The 23,139-nt window shown below is 47.6% G+C and overlaps 1 protein-coding gene and 1 long non-coding RNA gene across 9 annotated transcripts in view; one reads left to right on the forward strand and one right to left on the reverse strand.

The window, feature by feature from the left end:
* The window catches only part of Hr4 (nuclear hormone receptor 4), a 185,004-nt gene that overhangs the window by 144,967 nt on the left and 16,898 nt on the right, over positions 1–23,139 (forward strand). For 2 of the 8 annotated variants that reach the window (XM_076819113.1, XM_076819112.1), the window contains exons 2-3: positions 13,301–13,405; positions 21,867–22,895. In XM_076819113.1, coding sequence (XP_076675228.1) covers positions 13,306–13,405; positions 21,867–22,895 — 1,129 coding nt within the window. In that variant the 5' untranslated portion in view covers positions 13,301–13,305. Of the gene's footprint in view, positions 1–2,889; positions 3,248–13,300; positions 13,406–15,876; positions 17,322–21,866; positions 22,896–23,139 lie in introns of those variants that run through there. The other 6 variants (XM_076819111.1, XM_076819114.1, XM_076819115.1 and 3 more) reach the window with 6 other exon arrangements.
* Positions 1–23,139, reverse strand: part of LOC143372680 (uncharacterized) — a 138,212-nt gene that overhangs the window by 97,702 nt on the left and 17,371 nt on the right. The gene's annotated exons all lie outside the window — the stretch shown is intronic.

The following is a 23,139-nucleotide window of genomic DNA, read 5'->3' on the forward strand; positions in this document are numbered from 1 at the left end:
GAGGAAGTTTCTAAAAATATTTCATCTGGTGGATGCGGAAGTGTTTATTCTTCATATTATCATAATTCTGCTTCATTGACCAGGAGATGAGCTTAGTCTTGAAAAGTAGATAAGCTTTTTGGGGGTAACACCAGTGAAAACACATCCTTGTTGACAGAGGGGAGGATCCTGTCCAAGGGTAGTATTAGTTTCCTAATAATGCTCTCTATGTGGGCTAGCATTCTCATGTTAAATGCGTGGAGGGAAATGCATGCACTTATGAGGATTTCTTTTCGCTGTTGTTTACTGGTTTTGTTTTATTTGTTGGTTCGAGTGTGAACGCTAATGGAACGAACGACAGTGAAACGTCGAACTGGTTATGCAATCAGCGAGGAGGTATAACAGGTGGTAACGGAATTTTACGTGACGAAGGGAGCTGTACGATTTCGCGTACGCGAAGTACGTCATCGGTCTTCTGGGTCGTGGAAAGGATTTTGAAGATGACACTTTCTTGGGTGGCCAAGGTCGAAACAGAAAATTTGAAAATTTGTGTAATCTGTACGAGTGTGGCTATCGTCTGAACTAGATTAAATGAGAAATACTGAAAAGTAAGAAAAAGTGGCAGCGCCTAAAACAGACATTGATTTCTGCAAAAAATACAGCTTCATCTAGAACACTACCAGACTTTTCTTCTGAATATATAAATTACAAATCCTCTAAAGTCGATGATCTATATCTGATTATATATCTCAATTTATATCCTCCAGATTTCCACCATGTTTTTCATGATACTGATCATTTAACTAATTTCGTTATAAGGCCCTTCTACATGCCATTTCTAACTCCCACTTCCTTCTCAACTTTCATTGACCACGATAACATCTCCCACAGTTCCTACCACATTTCACCCAAATGTTTCCACTGCCAGGAAGACCATGGAAATCACCAACACTCGCTTCTTACAAATTTAAGAACTCAAAGTTCGTTCCCCTCATAGAATGCGCAACTTTTGCGAACAGTCCTATAACACTGCCACTTTCCTACCACCTGCCCCACCAGTGCAATATGCAAACTACACCATCCAAACTAAAAGACACCGATCGCAAACTTCTTCCTCACCTCTCTACCTGCGCCAACTCTTCCTCACCGCCCTGTATACGATCCACTTGAGGCGCGAGATCCTTCAACCGATATCATTCCGGGGATCAGCACAGATCCCCTCGACAATCACAGGTTCGCTTGAACGCTATCGCCAACGTGGAATCGGCGCCGTTCACTTCGCGCGGCGCGCAAGCGACACTGTAATGAAATCTAAATCCCGGGGACATTGGTCGCGATCCAGCCGGTTTACGCGGCATTCCTACGCACCAAAGCTGCTACACCGTTCAAATGTAAAAGTTCATCGTTCAATACCGTTTACGTAACCCCGCTACAGAGCCGCATCGATCCACCGTTAACGACCCAGAGGCCTCCGACTTCTGGGTGCTTTCCACGCGCTCCCGTCCATCCATTACGGTCGGGGCACCCTTTCGCGCCCGAGCGTCGGCGAAGTGGAGACACGGAGCAATAACGTGACACGCGTGACGTAACGTAACCCTGTTCCACGAAGGACGCGGTTTTCACCAGGTTCGATCTTCCTGTAAGACGGTATCGTTTCGCCCGAAAAAAACCGGTATCCTTGCCCTGGCGAAACTGGGGGGACAGATGGGTGGGAAACCAGGAGGATGAGGAGGGGGACAGGCGAAAGAAGAAGACGCAGAAGGAGGATTCGATGTCATGTACGATGACGACGTTCCACTGCAAGGTCCCCCCTCGCCCCGGTACTTTTACTTTCGTCGAATAAATGCGTATAAAGAGAAGCAGCCCTCCTCCCCCCCCGGATCGAAATCGACCCGGCTGCTGCACACACCCGCGGAGACCAAACCTCCGAAACTTTCATCCGACGACTTTCATTACTTTCTTATCGGTTACGAGTGGAAACACTGGCGGCCAGCTGGTGCCGCTCTCTCGCTCCGACCCAGGGATGCGACTCGATGATTCGTCGCACGCTCGATCCTCGGCGCGATGGTCCCCATCGAAAGTGAAATCGCGACGGGGAAGAAAGGGTGTGAGGCGCGAGTGGCACTGTCGCCTTCTCCTCCGTTCCTTATTTGGAGCTTCATTCTTTCCTTTCTTTTCCGCCGCCTCTCCCCACACTTTCGTCGCTCGGTGCGTGCACGCTGCTTTATGTAACGCGGCAGGGGTTAATCGAGGATTTATGCAACCTCTTCCGCGTCGCTATCGCCGACGGATTTCGCAACGAGCAGTTGGGGCGATCCGTGACGTTCGCGATAGCCGGAGCTCGTCGCGGAGTAATTAAATCGCTCTGCGCTCTTCAAATCCGAATAAAATCATCTGTTTCGAGCGAAAGTCCCCAGAAGGCCGAGCGAAGACCGCTCCTCGTGCAGTTCGGAGGACGAAATCGATCAGGCCCGCGGGGTCGAGGCGTCCGGAATGATCCCGAGCGCGCATCTCCGAAAGAGCCGCCGGTCTCGTGACACTCGAGCCACCGCCGGGCTATCACGGGCAGCTTCGAGAGAGTGAAAGTTCCCCGCGTGTACACGCGTGTCGAGTTTTTGGCATTGGGCGTTGGGATTGGAGGGCCTCGGCTGGTATCGAGGTCACTGGTGCCACCACCACCTCGACACCCGTGGATCCACGGCTTCGGTGGATCGCGTGGCCCGCAGAACTCGATGTCCCAAAAACTTTGGGCACCGCGGACCGTTCACTTCGGCCGCTACGGGCTCCGCGTTTCGTCGCCTTCTTCCGGGCTCCCAGCAGCACCTCGTCGCTCCCCTCGACCGGGCCCCCATCTCGCGGAAGTGGCTCGCGATTTAATCCGCCAAGTTTCGCGGCTCCATAACCGTTGTTCCCTCCGCGGCCGGTCGCGATGGCTCGTGCAGTGACGTCGACGCGTCGACTACAACCGACGATCACAAGGGCCCGCGCGAAGTGACTCGCATCACCCGACGAACGTGGACCACCCAGGGATGAGCCTTACTCGTGGATCGTCGCTAGTGACGCGCGGATGAACCGTTTTGCGTGTGATTCGTCAAAGACCATGTGACCTATCGTGACTCTGGATCGCATGGTGGACCGACCACCGTTTTGTATCGAGACCAGTGCCACAGTTCGGGATTTGGGATATTACTTGGATCCAGAGATTCGCTCCTAACCCCGTGTCATACCATGTGCGCGAAGATGAGTGTTCTGCAAGGCCGCCACATAGGTAGGACTCCTGCTTCCAACTCAACGCGCTGGATAACGATAACGGGGCGTGTAAAGTTCTGCTTACCGATGTCCCTCGTTAGATAAAGACCGTGTCCGTTTATCGTCGCTTCCTCCGTTTCCGAAGCTGGCGAAGAAGCAGCGCGATAGATCGCGGATTACATCACTTTGCTCCGCAGAAACGGTTCGCGGCTCCCCTTCGCGTTTCAATCGCAGGGAATTCGCGAGGTACAAGTTAACGCGCAACAAAGTCCCTCGATGCACAAGCTCGTCGAATCGGCTGCCGAGGTGCAGCGAGGTGTTTATCAACGTCCTCCGGGTCAATAGCACCGCGACGCGATTTCACAATTGCACGCTTCGCTAATTGCAAATTACAATTGCGTCGCGACCGCCAGGGACGCGGAATATTCCTAGACTGGTTCCCCTTTTCATACCCAGCGAACGAGACGGGGGACTATTTTCAGAGAGAGCGCAGATCAAAGTCGACCGTCGAGCCCCGCATTTCTAAGCTCGATAAGCACCCGGCTGATTAATTAAGTTTCCTTAAAATTTTCAAACGGATCGTCGGCGGATCGTTAATTGGTAATCGCACGCGCTCGCGGAACGTGATCGCGCGGGAAGCGGAAGCCGCGGAGCAGAGTGGTTTCAGCAGCGATATTTCTCGCCGGTTTCTAAGCGATCGTCGCCGCGGTTGCCTGGCACGGTCCCGGTTGCGCAAACGACAGAGACCTGGGATCACGGTGTTCCTCGGTTGCTTCGACGCGGACTTTTGCTCCGGATTGCAACAGTCGGCGCCCTCCTATCAGAAAGCTCGCTCGGGACCCGCGGTGCCGCAACCGGTGAACTTCACCCAGGACGTCGTCGGTAGTTTTTCGTGGAACGCGCACGGCTGGGTCTATCCCCCCGAGCTTCCTGCAGTTTCGACACCCGGCGGCGGGTACGATGCGGCAGCGTGTTGCAACGCAGCTATGCGCTGATCCGACGAAACCGCCTGGCGCGAGCTAGCGCGCCGGCCAACAGCCGCTGAATAAATCGCGCCCGTTGACGCAAATAGGTGCATAACAGATTTTATTCGAAGCCTCCGACGTGCCGCGGACGACTCGGCGAAGCTGCTTCGAGCATTACGGGCGAATAACTGTCCACTATGTAGCGAGTTCGAACGGTGTCAAAGGAGTAGTTACTTTGAGAATTCCGCTGGCGAAGCTGGATACAGGGGCATTAGAGTATCTTCTAAGAATGTCATGCCTCGATTGACACGAGGTCCGTTTAAAGTGACTCGCGGATCGTTCACGGCGATGCAACGGCCTCGTTCGGGGTAGATGTATCGTTTAAAGTAGCTAATAAATGGTCGACGGGTGGGGGAAGAATTTCGATGTTTCCACGATGCTTGCTCGCCGGCTTATGACACAACATGGCAGAGCTTGCCGTAGGAAAAGTAAGGTAAGGCCAGTGGTATAATAGAAACTTTCACTGCGGAGGTTCAACGTACCGAGGCCTCTCTGACTCTCACTGGCCGTTCCCTGTGGCTCGACTCACGGGCGTCCGAAAGACGCGAGACGACCGATTCACGCCCGCCTCTCTACCCGAGCCCTCTCCGTCCGCGCGCGCGTCGGCACGTAAGGGAGAAATTAACGCGGGGGTATATTTACAACGCCCGTTGTCGCGCGAAACGCGGGAGAAATTTCTCGACGTGCACGACTGCGCCTGGGTAAAGGCAACCCTTCGCGAGCTCTCCTTCCGTCCCTGCGGCGGTAACAGGCCGCTAATGGCGACCGTCAGCAGTCGACCTATTGTCGTTGATAGCCCAGAGAACTTTCCTTACCGGATAATACCGCCTCCTTCCATGGTCCCGCCAGCGATCGAGAGGCTCGCGCGGATAACGCGATACACGCTCGAGGAAGTGGGGAGTTTCTCGTGCTTCTCTTCTTCTTCTTGCCTCTCTCCCGCCCCTCTGTCTGCCTCCCTCTTTCCCGCGGCGAAAAAGAAAGTTCGGTGAATGTGGCGATTAAGTATCCTCTTTTTGCGGCTGTCGGAAGGAGCGTGGACTAGGAGCGACTCGGAAGCAAGAGACTCGGCCGCGGGGACCAGATTCTTCCACGCGGATCGGGACAGGAGGCGTTGCCTTTTTTTCTCTCTCTCTCTGCGTAAACCGACCGATTTTCAGCGGTCGAGGCGCGATAGCGCGGTTAGTTAGCATTCAGTAGCGGCCGAAAAGTTCGGGCGCTTCCGCTGATACGCGGGCTGGAAGGTGGAGACGCTGGAAACGAGACCGTCGCACATCCGCGAAGACCCGCTCAGATAAGCGATAAGTCGGTTTTTCAAATAACGGTACCACGGTGGGACGTGATAATGCGACGCGGAGCTGGGCCTCCACGTATTCACACGGCCCGATAAACTGTAGCGGGTTGCCAACCGAGGTGCCGCGCCGACTGCGGCACAGCGGTTAGTCGCACAGGAGAGCTAGACGATCGGAGAGACGACGAAGAAGCGAGCGCGGCTGATCGGTCGCCGTTGAATTTTTTGTTAGGGAATCTGGCCACGGGTTAATCTGCGTTCGTTAACTTTCTCCGGGGTTCGTAATTTAGACGGGCTCGCAAGCGTATTTTCGCACGAGACCGTTCATCCTGCGGCTACCCTTTTAAATTATGCCACGACGCTTCCTGGTCGGTCGAGGTGGCGTTGCTTTATCCGCGCCTCATTACCATTGTCAAGAATTCGTTTCCTCGTGCGCGGAGCGAGATCCCATCGCGCGGCGGGGTGCTTGAACGGGAGTCGGTCGAGGATAGGGAAAGAAGGAAGGCCCGACGCTCTGGCTAGGAGGAACAGAGAGCCGTTAGTCAGACGAGGTAGTGGGGCGGTCGCAGACCTAGGATGTCATGGCGTGGGAGAGTCACTTTCACCATCGTCGGCCCCTATGTAGCGGTAAAATCTACGTGGCACATAAAATTACGCGCTCTGTTCCAATAGATCCCCGATGATGGTACCGAGCTGGCGGAAATATGTCACACGCGGACAGCGAGTCGTTTTCTATTCGTACAGTCGCTGACGCGTGGAAACGTTTATCGGGCTTTCGTCGAGTTTGACTTTCTCACGAGCGCATTTTTATGACGGACGCGACAGCTGGCTTCGAATAAAACTTTGCCGCGTAGCCGGAGTCTTTTATTTTAAACGTTTAATTATGGATATGTTTGGAATCCCGCTTGCTAGTTGCGGTGAGTTGTAGAAGGGGTTGAGGAATATGTGAGATATTTTGGGGGAAGGATTCTACGTCTTCGCGTTTTTAATTTAGTTAACAATTTACTAGTTGCATTTTTAGAAGGGAGCCAAGAGTATTATCCATCGTTTGAATTTGTATTTCTATATATAACATTCCCATTTGAAAAAATGATATTGGAAACTTTAAGTTGCAATTGCGATATAAACATTATAGGTTATCGAATATATGTGTACCTGAATGAATTGTAGCATAAATCCTGTAAAAATGTCCCATTTTTTCCAACATCGCGTTCAGTATCTGACAAGTCTGAATGAGGCCAGGATTAAAAATTGTTTTTCTTAAATGCAATATCTCGAATGATTTGATTTCATTGCTCTAATTTAGAGCACGATGTATTGTATATTTAAACTTTCGATCGATTATTAATGCTTTCCGTTCATTAGCCACTCAATGAATTACATAACTTGCTTCCTGCTATGGTAATTACCATACTGGCTGGATCGATTGAATATAAATGCACAAAAATGATTGTATTGTTTGCAAGGGAAAATGGCAGGCATGAAAATGTAACAACCACTTGCCCAAAGCAACACCGCTCATAGAGCATTTTGCCTTCCTGTTATATAAAATACAATCTCTAACGTTTCATTTCGTTACGTAAACGCCATACTAAAGATAGTAAACACTCCACAAAACAATAAATTTATTTTAAAAAAAACTGCTAAAAAATTCGTGCGGAAATAAATCTACTTCGAAACAATCAGAGAAACCCATCTAACACGAAATCCAATCTAATAAGCAGCAACGACAGCATTTCAAACAAAAATCTACATTCTTCTGAAAAAATATCTCGAAGCTCAACTTCCACCAGCTTCGAATTCAAATACTCAAAAGCATCGCGAAAATCGTTCCCGCTACTCAAAAACACCCCTCATACATGAAACTCGGCTCCTCAACGAAACGATACGCCGAATTAATTTCTACGTTACAGAGAAATAATTAACCGCACGCGATGCAGGAGGCAACAGACTTTCCTTACTTTCAGCCAGGCCAAACTAGGCGCGCGTTTCCCATTGCCATTATACAACTGCGCAAATTTGCCGCTTAATCTGTCGCGGAAAGCTCATCAGCGCGGGAGTACACCTGAAACGCGGTAATAACGCGTTACACAACTTAACAATTATCGAGCGACGTCTGGCGTTCAATTAGAGACGGGGAGGAGGCAGCGGAAGCAAGAAGTAGAAAAAGAGTCTGAAAACGCGGCGGGCCCTCCTCCCTGTAGCGTCGCGTTTAATGAAGCGAGCACCGCGGCTATCGGGGTAAAGCGCGAACCTCGAAAAAGCTTGGCCGAGATAGCGAGCTTGCGTGGCTTTCAGCCCGGCGCAGAGGCTCGCGGACACTCGGCCACACACGCTCCGACACGTACACGGACACTCGTGCGCATACTCGCGCTCGCGCACACAGGCGCAACGAGATCGCCGGCGGCCTCTCAAGAAGAGACCGTAGGTTAGTGCATTGGCTGCACTTTCCGTCTCGGTGTGTGCATGTGCACGCCGGCAGTGGCGGCAGCTCGCGGCCGTATGCATGCATTGGTTACGCAAGAATAGTGGTGTGTGTGAGACTGCTGACCCACATACGCCAGGGAGCAAGGACCCCGCTGCACCACGTACACCAGCGCGCGCTCACTCACGCCACACAGGAGAGCGTGCGCGCTCCTCGTGTGCGTGCCATGTGTGCGCGAGCGCCGGGCGCACGCCCCGTTGGATGCGCTGCTTCCCCCCCTCCCCCACCGTATGCTGCCGCACTTAACCGCCATCTAGCGTCGCGCACCGCCAACAACGCACACACTCGCCCACGTGGGCCAAGCCGGGATTAAGCGGCGTGCACAACTTGCAGCTCGCGTATCCATCGAAGATGATGCGCGGTTGAGCGGATTTTTTTTTGGTTGAGTAAAGCTTTCGGAGATGAAATTGATTTGCGAACGATTTTTAACGAGCGGAATGTTTGCTGGGAGAAATACAGAGGTAGTAGCTTATAGTCTTAAGGGGACATTCTACTCTCTCGGCTGAAAAATCGGCCAGTTTTCAGTGATGGTTTTTATAATGAAATAAACACTTAACGTTTTTGAACTTCTGGGGGTATATTCTACCAGTCTTGAAGTAAAAGAAAAAATCTTTGTTGTTTGTTTATTTCATTTGTGTGCATAAATATTTCGCAGTGAAGTCGGCGGCCTCAGAATTACTGGCAGTTGAAATTTCGGACGACTGGATCATCGGAAATAAAAAAGCAAACATATTTCTAATTCGCAGGAGTATGGTTATCTCGCTTTCCACGACAGAACAATTTTGAATTAAAATTATTAAAATGGCGGTCGATCAAAGTTGAAAGTGCTGAAAAGTGTATTTCTTTTCTGTTTAATAGATACAAAATGTGGGAAAATATTTAAAAAATCGCCATACTCGTGCAAATTAAAAATATGTTTGGTTTTTTTGTTTCCGATGATCCAGTCGTCCGAAATTTCAACCGCCAGCAATTCTGAAAACGCCAACTTCACTGCGAAGTATTTAAGTAAACAAGTAAAATAAACAAACAACAAAGATTTTTTCTTGTATTTCAAGAGTGGTAGAATATACCCCCCGAAATTCGAAAACGTTAAGTATGTATTTCATTATAAAAACCATCACCGAAAAGTGACGGATTTTCCGACCGAGAGAGGAGAATGTCCCCTTAAGTTTCATTTTGAACGATGGCAGTCTATGGAATTGTTCATCCCCTAGGGACCAATCACCACCCTTTAAAACATGCCTTTTCTACCTTTAATTAAGATGATTATATCCCAAAAGTCTTTGTCGTATCTTCGAGGCTATAGTGTCGACTGCTTCTTGTCTGAATTACTTTAAGTTAACAATGCTTAAAACAGAATGCTGCGAGGACCTTACCACTTCTCTAAACGTGCCATTAAACCCACGATTATGAGCCCAGACAAAGAACGCGTTAAAAAGTAATTTAGAGACAAGTTGGCTATGCGCCCATAAAAGGCCCATTAAGTTTGACGAAAAGTGTCCGAACTGAGTCACATCCAAATAGACATACAAGGACAATTAACACCAGCAGCAACGGATAAGAGAAATCGTTGAATTAAAATCCCTGGAACAGAGAAAATCCACGGCACTGCGAGTCGCCGCTATTACCTACTTAAACTTGAACGCAGCAAGCTTGACCCGGCTATAAGCTAGGCATTCACTATTGATCGATGTCGAACGGCAATCATCAAATTCAAGCTCGCACAAACTTTCGGATGAACTACCCGCGTTCAGAATGAAGCCTGTCCTTGTGCTCGATCCACCTTCGCAAACGGCTGTTTCAATGAATTTTTCAAAACAACGCGTGCACACCGTCGCCACTGTGCAACCCGGTGAACGACTGTTGACCGAGCAACGTCTTGTGTAAACTCCACTCGACACGCAATGTAGCATAACCACCTAAGTACCCTAATTCCCTCCAGCTTCTGCCCCCTATCCTATCGGCCGCATTAGCCGAGAAATATTGCGTGCGGAAATAAGCTTCCGCGCTAAATTTCGAAACAACCACCCCACTGAAAGTCCCAGCAGCCTAACATTCCCAAGCTCCCCCGACATTGTTCCCGCCGCCCTTATCTAACCCAGAAAGAAAAACAACGGCACGAAGCTAATGCCACGCGACATCGATTACCCGGCAGCACCCCGCCGCGCCTCCAGGCGAGCCGAATGGCGCTCGGCATGCAAATGCAGCCGCGTCCGGCCGATCCGTCCGCTATTGGCCTGTATCATCCGCGACATCGCGTTTATTAAAACGACCCGATGATGTGTCATAGACCGTTTCAACCGCGGTCGACCGTAAAGCCGATCCCTCCTCCCGCCCGCGTGCTTCTGTCTTGCCGCGGCTATTAATTACACGGAGGCCGGCGGCGCGCGCGATAAGACACGATTTGTCATTATCAGAGCACCCAGATGAGTGGACGCGGTATTATTAAACTGACCTGGTGCACGCCAATCGTCCGTGCACCCGTCGCGTCGTCCAGCCGCTCGCGAAACTCGCCGAGAGACGATTCCGCTCGCGGCGGGCAACTCCGCTGGGCGACGGTACCAATTACTCTGTTCGCCGAGCATTAAGGCTCCCCCAGACCAACGCGATTTATCCGCAAGCGGAGCGGCAACGGAATATCCGCAAGCGGAGTGGCAATGTTCCGCGGGTCCATCGCGGCGAAATATCCGCTGCCGCAGCGGATAATCGCGTTGCTCTGGGGGAGCCTTTATCGCGCGCGTCGCGAACAGGAAGGTTCCGCGAAGGTGGGCGATCGTGATCTCATGAGACGCGAGATCTCGCGCGAGGACCATGGCGCATGAGATCGCAGGGTTTCGTACTTAGCCACCACTGCATAGACCGCCATGCAACGATCCAATTGTGTGCTATTGGCTAAAGAGGGGTTAATGGCGAACTATGCGTTCGCTGTAATCGCGAACGCGTGCCTCCGACGCGAGCACTTTCACGTTCCGCTACGTTCTAGCGATAGCCGATATCCTGGGACGTGATGGACGATGAAGAGGGAAGTGGCTGGCTTGGGGGGTCTTAAAGGATGGCTCGGAGTTCGGGAACTGTGGCTGGGAAGGTTTGAGGGGTGAATGATGAGAATTGTATTCTAAATTTAAGAGGGATATGGTGGTATGGGTTTTTTGTGGAAGGGCAGGTTTTTTGGATGGACGAGTTACACCGAGGTTACAAGTATGAAGCTACTTAGGATTTCGCAGCTGTTCAGAAGTGTTAGGACACCTACTCTGTGTGGAACAATTGTGAGAAAGGTTGCAAATTTATTGGAGGACTTTAACCAAATTTACTTTATTGGTAGTTTAAATTAAAACAGGGAAAAGTATTCAATCTGTACCAAGTATCATGTTTCCTAATACTTATGACCGACGGTGTCTGTAGAGACATGAAAATATGACTTCTTACGCTCTCTTTTGATTATAGATTAAATCTTTTGACTCGAGATTAAAAATTCAATAGTAATGAATTAAAACTAAAGAAAAAGAAGTGTAGTTTTGCGTTGAATCTACGAAGAAAGTGCAACACGTTTTAACGAATAGGTACTGCAAATCAGAGATTGAGCTAGTGGATAGACAAGTAATCGAATGGGAGAAGTGTTCTTTATTGTTTCGAAGAACTGTTTAACAAGCATGTGTCGTTAATATCAATTTGCATCAATTTTCAATCGTTCCGTGTACATAAATTTCTAGCAGGCCTTCAATTTATGTGTTATATGTTTTATGTGAATTCAGTTAATGCGAGATATACTGAGACACAAAGTTATGTACGCAACCAGAAATTTGATAAAGTTTTAAATAAAATGTTTAGGAAAATTCATTTCGTTCTTCCTATTTCGGAATTTATACTGCACACAGGATATTAATAAAATAATGCGAAGTATTCAGACGTGTCTGATCACATACTGGACGCTTCTGCTTACCTCTTTCATGTGTTGCCTCGACTGTACATAATCACTGCACTTCATAAAAATTGGATTGGAAGCTTATGTGTTCAGGAAGACAAGCCACCAATTAAGCAAATCAAACAAACTTTGGTATAGTCTACATAAATACATCCACGTAAAAAAAGACATTAAGATTCATATGACGTCTTTCTCGAGAACAAACTATCCATGGGAAAAAACTTCATGTCTTTCCTAGTTTTAAAGATAGATAAAAACGCACTTAACTTTACAACCTGCAAAAACTGCACTATCTACACTATGTTCAACGAAGATAGAGCAACAAGTGTGGAATGCAAAATATTATACCTACTTCCCCACAGAAATAGTTTTAATACTTTAAAAAACATCGCAGAAAGGTGTTACAACAGAAGAACTGTAGGAAACTAGTGAAGCCATATCAGAAAGGAGTCATTAATCGCATGAAAAGAACGTTTTACAACGCAAAAAGTGAAAAGAAATCGTAAAATCAGTGCTGACTCCAATTCAATGTCCAAGCATTTATCCGAAAAAAACGTTGAACTATCAGAGAACACCGAACACCGTATCAAAGCTTATTGATTTTTGGTGCAATATTATATTTCACGATGAAAGGAAATTTAATATCTGCAAATCAGATGGCTGTGCAAAAATATGACAAGAACCAAATGAAAAATTCGTACCCAAAAATTGTCCCTTTATACCAATAATTTCATGACCCACTGTAACTTCATTTTTGTAACAAAACAACTCCTTTTTATATCATTTTTATCCTCATATTATATGACACTCTTAACGCGTCATAAACAAAAAGCTCCGTTTAAATAAAAGTCGAAATGCGCCTTTATTCAAAATTTCGCATTGAAACTTCCTGCGAGAGCTTCGTGGCTCGTTTGCATATCACTGTTGTATAATAAGAGGGAAACGTGACTAGACGTTTCATGATTAATGAAGATGTTTTTCGTGGCAGATAACAGCGAGACGCAGAGTTCAGTTTGCGCGATCTTCTAAATTCATCATCGTTGATTAGCGCTTCGACTAGCGTCAGCATGTTTTCTCAAGAGCATCGAAAATATTCCCCAAGAGCCCCTGAATGGGTACTTTGAAAACAATCAAGCTCGAAGTTCGCTTTTTAAGCTTCGTGCAAAGCATTGAACTTAAAGGGATATTTTTCGAAACCTCGTGCACATTCAAATTCTTACACTCAACTGCTTATTATTACACCCTCGTATGTTCTGCTCTACTGTTTGCGAATAAGTTACATGGAAAATTAACGAGTCTCGTGAATTGTTTATTGAACGCCGCTAAATTTTTCTTTCATGTTCTGCTTGCAGGAATTATGACCCTTACGAGCAGCCCGTGTGAGCTAGACAACATGAGCTTGTTTCAAGACCTCAAGTTGAAAAGGAGAAAGGTCGACTCCCGATGTAGTAGTGACGGTAAGAAGATACTTTGATTGAAATTTATCGCAGCTCCCGAACGACGACATCGTGTGCACTATTTCATCCCTCACTGATCACAACTCGCATTCCCTCGCATTTTCGATTAACGTGGAGAGATCCTCCACCTACTTTCGTTTCCATTACATGCAGCATTAAACTGTTTTTACTACCTCGGTTTTTGTAAACAACGCGGGAACAATATTCGCACCCATATTTCGCTAAGTTACAAGTTTACTTTCTCTGGAATATCTTAAACAAGTTCAATGGTTCTCGCTGGCGTCCAGTGTTTGTACTGCATTCGGAAACGACTGAAGATATATTAGAATTTCTAACGAAGCCTGTCTGACTGTTGTAAGAATGAATGCTACGAGGATAATGCGGTGACGTTTCCAAAATCAGAGTGCTCGTAAATAAACGACGATAGAACAATCATCGACTGTACAGCGATGCGAAACAATGCGTATCTGGATTTCAACAGCAGGCGTAATCATGTCTTTCGGAAGGATCGTATATCATCGTACAGGCTAAAGCACAGCGTACAGGCAATCTTTTCTTATTCAGAATACGCGGAACGAGATCGCGAAAGTGGTCAGCGCAACTGTAATGATTAGTTGCCGCCCATAATGCCGTATTTGATACCCTTATTGCCCCTATTTTCATAAGCCGCGTATATTGCTCTCTATGAAGCGCGTCTATAACATCGATCATGCTTCGTCCAGCTCTGCTTTGAGAGCCGTGAGCGCATAAACCAGCCGTCATGGAGGCGCAACTTTCAGACGTGACTAGGAATTTATTGTCCGCCCGAGTACAAGCCTATCAAACTGAAATTCTTGAACCCTTTCCAATACAGTCTGGGTACGGTAGCTTCTGCAAGATAATAGATGGCAGTTTATTTAGATAATGGTGTCAACAAAGTGTGGACAGCGATCATAGTGGCAAACAAGTTTGCTGCGTGAAATAATCGTTGCGTCACTTGGTGGATATGCTTGATAAGTTTAGAATTACAATTCCGAAACGGTTGCCGCAACAGTGTACTCTGCTTTTGTCACTAGTTTGTCAAAATACGACGATTGCACGCGGTCATTTTGTTTTGGTAGAAAGAACGTGTAAGTGGGGCTCACGATTTGGCGCGCTTTTTAGATGAGATAGATACGCTATAGAATACTAGTTCGAAGTTCGAGGTTTGGAATTTGAGAGATAGCATGTTGGATTAAAGCGAAGGTAAACTGAATTCAAGTGCAAGATGGCAGCAGAGAAATAAAAAGGATTTCTTGTCGCGGATGGACATAATGCGAAGCGCGTAAGGCAACTAAGATAGAAATCGAATAGTCACTATGTCTACATCTCGAAATAATCGCAGAATATAGTAAAAGCATCTGGATGAAGTGAGCATACAAAGTTAGCATAAATAAACTAGTATAAATATAAAATGAACTAGTACTTATAAATATTAGAACGTGAAAAATCACGCCACTTGTCCTAGGACCAAACTTTCCTTCGCAATACCTGCCCCACTACACCCCAACTTCACCCACCACAGCCACCCAAGACACCTGTTCCTCGAGTTCTCCCAGTACCCTCAAAACAACTTCGCGATAACACTACCCACCAACCGTTCCCCCCTTCTAAACCACCCAAATCCCAAGATCCCCACATCAACCCCCATCACAAGGTGCTCAAGTCGCCCGCTTCGTAGTATCATTCCTCCGCGTGACCTCATCGTCGTATCCTGATCACGGTATCGAGTGATCGGTCAGGAAGGATTGGTTACCGCGGGGGTGGTTCATACGTCGCTGTGGAGCGACGAGGGAGGGCCGTTAAGTCCAGGAAGAGGGGGGCTGGCGGTTGGTGGAAGCGGTGCAGGGTTGAATATCAACCCACGCGGTTTCCCGGACGTGCACTGCTGCTAGTTCGGCTTCGCCTCAACTCGCGCGTGCACGCGGGTGGCGTTCGATCGCGCGTTTCTTTCAGCAAACGAACCCCTGGACTAGAGCCTACCCCCTCCCCCCGCCAGCCCCGAAAACAGCGAGCGAAAGGAGAAGCGCGAAGTAAAGAGATCAGCCACAGGCAAAGAGGCGGCTTGCAGCCAGCTATTAAGCTGCATCGATTTTTCGAAGAGGTCGCGAACACATTGGCCGATACCAATGACCCTCGACCTACTGGCGGCTAAAGGTCAGAGACTGCCGTTGGCGGGAAGCCGAATCGATGGTGATGACGGTGAACCTGGACTGTTGTTATGTCGGAGGCGACGTCGACCCGGGGATACGTGAGAACGCACACGCAGTTTCCGCTCCTCCGCGCCAGCGACGCCAGCCAGCCGAATTTCTAAATCAGATCGCGCGAAGTATCGTTTGAAAGCCGCGTCCGGGGGATCGTCGCGTGTATACATGGATGAGTCTTTTCGAGGGGCGCCTGGATCGAGCCCCGTCAGCTCGTGGAATCATTGATCTTTCTTTCTGGGGCCACGCGCCGAGAAGCGTCATACGCGAGGAGGCGTGCGACGCAATTACCCGACAGGTGACGGCAGTGCTCGGCCAGGACGGTGCTCGCCAATCCCACAATATGGAACGATCGTACGACGGAGGATGTAATAATCGATCGTTGGTGATCGAGACCTGCGAGGCACAAAGTGATGGGGGTCGTTCGTTTGGGGGACTAAGGACAGATTAGATCGCGGTTAATTGTTTTCTAGAAAGGTTTAATGGCACGATGATCAGTGAATACCATGGGGTAGCTTTGATTCGTAGAGGTTCCGTCGTAGGATGTGGGAGCAACAGGATGGGACGTGTCGATTGGTTTTGCTTTTGGTTAAGTGGAATTGTTAGGGAGCTTCGTTTTCGCGTGCAGCTTGTAAAGGTGGTTGATAAGGCTTGACAATAGTCGTCGAAGATTTATCAGGGGTCCATTAGGTGGCAACGTTGCTGATAATTGAGGGAGAGGGAAGGAAACGCGGTTGTTTTGGGCGCGTCCGACCAGTGCTGGGTTATACTACTTGACGCGATTTCTCGCGCGTCGTAAGTGGCAGAAGAGGAGTTTAATTGATTTATCGGAGGAAACAGGGCTATTCAGATAACGTGTTTATACAAAAATCAGCGTGGATTTACGGGTTGTGTAATTAATTTAGCAATCCTCTGGCGCTCATTGCCAGAGAAACAGCACAAACTGAAGAAATCGTTTCTCAAATAATTGAAATATGAGAATGAAATGCTGGAGCTAGGATTCCTAGAAACTTTAAGACACAAAAGCAGAGGAGACTAAAAATTTGGAGAATTTAATTTCACGCTCGTGTGCCAACGCCGAATAATAAACTGTTTTATAATATACGCTAGTCTGAGTGATTTGCAAACGTTTCAATGTTCTGTGATCTTTGGTTCTAAGGACTTTTCAGAGATGTTATATAAAAGTAACTGCAAAGAGGCACAAAGTATGCGTACTTGAATTGCGTATGACCGTGCCGGAGATGCGCAACGATTTCTGAGATATCCATGACAATCGTCGAAGAGAATCGAGCTTAACGAAGAAACTTGTGATACTGTAGCAACGCGAAACGAGTAGATGCAGTCCCGAGACTCGGGGAATAGTTAAATATCATTGATGTAAAGAATAATCCTTTGCGATACCACGATGATGAATTTCCCACTGAAACACGACATGTTCGTCGCGACTAATCAATGGGTGGACAGCTGGAGCTCCCTGAACATGGACCTAAGGGTGTTCCAACGGATACCACTAAACAATTTCCCCTCGTGTTCGTGCCTCTACCATCCGTACAACGGCCAACCGATGCCGTTTCATCCAAACCACTTCGAGCTCCACCGTTACCTCAGATCACAACCGACGATGGGCCCGTACGCTGCGTTCGACCATCGATATTGCTGCTACGACTCGAAGAGCAGTCATGCGCCGTTGCTCGGTAAACAGACAATTTTACATAGTAATTATTCACGAGCCCTCGATAGGAACGCAAATCCATGACAACCAGACGGCGCTTCCACGTAAGCGATGATTCGTCATAATACGCTTATTAATCGTCATAAAAATAGCCGCGTTAATCGCGCATTGTTCTTCAGTCGGCCGTTAGACGCCATCGTTGCTCGTTAATCGATGATCGATGAATGAACCTACCACTGTAACCTAGCATTACGCGATTGGAATCGAAACGCTGAAAAGTGTGGCGGAATGATTAATACCAGCAGCAAGTCCGAGGAAGGGGAATAGGGTGATAAGAGATAGGATGGCGGACGAATAATCGGCCAGCACCGATATTCACGGTGATCGGGCTATTAATAGCTTGGAAACTGGAACCTAGGTACCTACAATCACAACTCGGCCTTGTCAACTGCATTCCTTCCTTGACCTACACCAACAGCCATAGTCCCACATCCTTTTCACCACCTAAGCACCACGGGCGAGTATTACACTTTCGTGCCGGCGGTGTCGATTGCTCTCTCTCTCTCTCTCTCTCTCTCTCTCGCTCTCCCCGCGAGCTATCCTTGCACGTGCAATCTCAAACGATGCTCGCACCCCGGGGTACGATGCGAAGGGAGAACAAGGGGGTGGCTTCTACGTCTGAGCAATCTTCAAGTAATACCACACGCTACGCGGTTCCCTCCCAAGTTCCGAGTAAAACTCAAGGAACCGCAGAGACACTTTGGCGAAGTTTACTAAGGGGCACGGGGATCGCTTTTTCCGTTGCGCTTTGTGCAGGATGAAAATTAATTGAGTGTGATTGCCATTGATTGTGGAGGAGAGTGTCATTTAGTTTCATTCGATCGTGACCCTTCGTGGGAGAGGTGTAATTAGTAGTAAGACAACTGCTCTGTGTGGAATAATTTTGACAAAGCTTGCAAATTTATTGGAGAGGTCTGAGAAACTTTACTTTATTTGCTATTTTAAATTGAATGTTGCAAATATCACACTTTCTGCAAATACAGCAGCAAATACTTATTAACGCGTTGGTGGTGAGGACCATTCTTGGTTTGTAGTTGGATTTGAATATTTAAGCAAAATTAAATTGAACCGAATATTGAGTATTTCAAAGCTATGGAATCTATAAGGTCTACTTCGATTTTAAAGAGAGGGTAAAAGGTGGTTGTTATTTTACAAAAGAGAGTCAATGTTTTTTTTTGCTTCTTTAACGATGTTAATAGGGGTAAATAATATTTTTCTAAGTACGACGACCATTCGTGTTTCATAGTTGGATTTAGAAACTTGTATAGGATTATAAATATTACAATCAAGTAGAATACAAAGTGTTTAAAAGCTACGAAATCTGTATGGTCCACTCTGATTACAGGATTGATTTATGGGTTGTGATAATTAGTTTGAAAAATACTGTATTAAAGTGCTCCAAAACTTGTTGCATTTTTTTAGAAAATAGGGTAAAAGACAATGTTAACAATTTATCTGCACATTTTGAAACAAAAATTTTTCAAATTTCTAAGCTATTCAATGATTTTTGAAAACCTGTATCTGTATCTTTTAATGGTACAGTTTTATCGATGATCACTGTGAAATGCGATTTACTTCTACTACTGACAATATTAAAATTATAAATTCCCACGTACACGACAGTGGCAGATAGAGTGTTAAATCAAAAGAGTAATTTAGTATCAAAGAGTCATGACTGCTATACATCTCTGGAAAACACTCGCCAAGGGAAATCAAGTAGTACTATTTTTATAAGAAGATCTTAATAAAAGGAACACAAATATCAAAACCTAACTTGCTAATAGGGGACGCGATAGCAAATTACGTGTAGATGAAAGAATTTTTATTCTTAAAAATACAAGCTACCAAAATGTGTGTTTTTTTAATAAAAGGGAGTCAATTTTGAAAATTGAACTGTCTGATGAGAGACACGATTGCTTTGTATCACTCCAAAATGTGTTTCTCGCCACTCGTTGCAGGAAAAATCACACTTTTTGCTCAGAAATCACTGAATAAACTTAGTATTGTTCTGTACTCAAAACATACAAATTCCACATGTTAAAAGGAATAAAAAAAATGACTTACAATTCTGCAACCTGCGGCTTTGTTCTCAAGATCCAGACAGCTGAAGCGTAGAAGTCCAATCAGAGCATAAGCAGTTGCAGTTTAGAAGCTCGACTTCCGGTGCGTGCAGTTCAAATGTCAGTGGCACGTACACTCGGGCACCTAAACACGAGCAGATGCACGTTCGCATATACTACGCTGTTAATAATTATTCAAGAACGCTACGAGACTCCGGTGTAAGACGTTTTCACTTCAACCGCGATGCAAAAGCGATTTAATTCCATGCAATTTTACGATAAAAAGAAACACTCTCACGGGCAAATTAATAAATCCCACCATTTGTACGCGTTACAAATGATAAGAATATTTCTTTTCATCATTATACAGCAACATACACACTGGAGCATGGCGTGAAAATAATTTGTATAATATATTCAGTCGTGGTTTATGAATATTTATTCGTGTATCGAAGAACATCGACGAAAACGCATTTCACTTTACCGTTGTATGTAAGATACGTTAGGGGTACTTTTTTTCTCTTTTTTGACTCTCACCGCTTTCAAAGTCGAAATAATCCTGGCTGCCCTCGACCTTAGACGATTACCAACGTCGACTCGACATTAGGATGGCACAAAAACGGTACACAGCGTGTAATGTCTATCGCGCAGCAAGAGTACAGAAACGTAGTCGTTCCCTAAGCTAGCACTAGTAAGCATACCACTTAGTATATTACACTTTCGATCAAAAAGTACACTGAAATTAACAGTTCTCTTCTTTCCTCTTACATTTGTAATCCAATGGGCTGATACACTTATATATTTCGAACAAATAAACATTTCCCAAGCGTAATTGCGGAATAAATTCTCTTCAAGGGTAAAATAAAAGTGTCCCACTAGTAGATACCCAAGTGATAAAGTCAGAGACGTTGATTCAGCCGTGAAGATATGAAATTTCATTTACAATACACGTTACTGTCCCCTGGCAATAATATACCGTGACTCAGCTCCTTCGTTAAACTTTACAGGGGAGGTAATGGGCCCGGCGAAAGAGACAATGCATAAAGATTAAAGTTTATCGATGCATCGCGCCCAGCCGATCCTCGAGCGGATACGTATGTACACATGCGCGCGCCAGCAAACGAAATGCGACGCGCACCTTTCGAAATCCGTCTGTCAACCTTATAAAACGGCGGATTGGCAGCCCGCGCCGCGATCAATGCTATTAATCATCGCGATAGACCATCGTTACGCTCGTGCACGACGATTAATAACATTTCCATAAAGACTGGGAACCTCCTCGGAAGACCAAGCCCGTTAACGCGAGCATCGCCAGCTCGGGACGGTTTAGAGCGGTCCAGCTTGAGCAGCGAAGAATCTCGTCCCGCGTAACTTTCGTAATCTCGGGGCGAATCCCGTCGAAAGACGGGATAATTGTTATTAATGCCAGATGAAGCAGGGTTACCTAACCGGGAGAGGAACGGCCACAGACAATGCGTTACATATTACGCCGCGAAGTGTCAAAACCGAACGAGTCTAACGTGTTTATCTTCATTAGGACAGGCTCATAGATTGATATGGATTATTTGTAACGCCGCGGTTCACTTCTCTGTTTAACGACTTACGCTGGAACGCTAGCAAATTGAGTCTGCAGTGGGGACGATATAAGTCTTAATGCGTTGGGACAGGTATTATTATCGTGGTATCGCGAAGTAAGCAAAGGGTGACACCAAGTAGGAAGCAAGTATTTCATTTGGAATCACTGGCTTCCTTTAATTCATTAAGGGGATATTCTGGTGACGAAACTCGCGCGCTAGACCAGAATACCCCCTTAAGCGAGCATTTGGTACTTCGATCGAGGGAAGATCTAATTTTCTGCTTTATGGAGCTGTACTCTCCTGTATGTATGGTAAACGTCTTTCATTTTTCTGCTACAGTTATACACTGCAGCTTGTGCAGAAGTAGGTATCAAATTTGTTAGGGGCCTTGTTTCTGCTGCATCTTTTCTTACTGTACGTTGTGCGAGGGTAACTTTGCCTATGATATTATCCCAGATAAAGTACAAGTGTAGATACACCTCCATTTTCATGCGCAACAGGTTTCACAGTTGCCACGAGTTTGTATGTACAAATGCCCAAGCCAATTTGCCTGAATCGCTGAGAATCTTTGTCACCCTCGTACCATCCTAAGCAAACCTAGCAAAACCCACATCCACAGTACCCATTGAACAACCAAGATCGCAAAAAGTCCTCGCTAAACGTTTCGCTAACAGTCGTCCTCCATCTCGATCATCGCTGCCATTTTCACTAAAGAAAGGCAGCCCATTATACCATCTGACGCGCACACGACACCAGTCAGGACTGGGATGTCGCGGCCGATCCGCGCCCAGTGATCGCGGCCTAGCCAAGGTAAACGCGCGAACTTGTTCGCAACGTGTATAAACGTGGGATCAACGCCTTATTTCTCAGACTCCCCGGTATCCCTCGGATCAGCAGGCTCGCCGCTCGGGATCCAGCCGGCGGACGCTCCTTCACCCATAAACTTTCCTGCTCCAGGGGAGAGCATGGCCGACACCTCGACCCTGTCGCCGGAGGCTAACATGCCGGGCTCGCCGGGCTGCCCCGTGGTCAAAGTGAAAAGCGAGTATCTGCTAGGCATCCCGAGTCCAGGAACACCGCGAGACCCTGTTCGGGGTGGCGGGACGGCGGTTGGGTTGGAGGCACGCGAGACAGCCTGCACGGAACGCGCGTCCCCCGATTCAGTCTTCCCGGACGCCACCTCGATAACAGGCTTCAGGGTCGTCGAAGACCAACAACAACACCACCAACAGCAGCAGCAGCAGCAGCAGCAGCAACACCAGCAGCAGCACCAGCAGCAGCAGCACCACCACCAGCAGCACCACCAGCAGCAACGCGCTGGTACACCTGCACCGGCCAGGTCCTCGCCTTACTCGCCTATCCAGGCGGTCTCCACGACCCCCATGCCCCAAGAACCGAGCTCGAGGAGCGACAGCCCCGACAAAGGTGACCTGTCGTCCGCCCAAACCAAGGAGGAGTCCGACAACTCGGTCTTCGACGGCGGAGGCGGAGGTGGCAACGGGGGTGGCGGTCGCACGGAGATCCCCAGCCAGCCTAGTCACCGGAGCAGCCCGTCTTCACAGTACAACCCTAACCAGAGCATGAGCCCCAGCGGGAGCACCACGCACGGTGCCCAGCAACAACAGCAACCGCAGACACCTCCCACGCCGCCCAGGCCACGCGCGCCATCGGTACCCCCTCATCTTCTGGCCCATCACCAATTCTGGACGCAAAACACCGGCGTACAGGGGTTCGCCACCCAAAGGCTACTCAACGGAGTGATCAGCAGCGCGGTGAACTACGGCCAGAACGTCTCGGTCGTGTCCACCAGCGGCAGTACAAGCCTCAGCAGCAGCACGGGGAGCAGCGGGAATGGGGCAACTTCCACGAGTACGGGGGCTACCACCGCGGTCTCCTCTTGTAAGTAATCGTAAAACTCTATTTGCTAGACGCGGAGGTAGAGTTAGAAGAAGCGCCATTGATTGTACAGGGGAATCGAGTGTCATGGAATATCGGGAATATCTTGGGAAGAGAGTAGCAGGTGTATCTGGTAGTTACTCGAGAAGTTCACATTAGAATTGTAAATCTCGAGTGAAGTTTTCTTCGCGAGGTCTTCTAATCAAGCTCGATGGAAATTAACCAAACCAGGTAGCTAATAAGGTAA

This window comes from Andrena cerasifolii, chromosome 8 (genome assembly GCF_050908995.1).
Source record: "Andrena cerasifolii isolate SP2316 chromosome 8, iyAndCera1_principal, whole genome shotgun sequence".
Classification (NCBI taxonomy): Eukaryota; Metazoa; Arthropoda; class Insecta; order Hymenoptera; family Andrenidae; genus Andrena; species Andrena cerasifolii.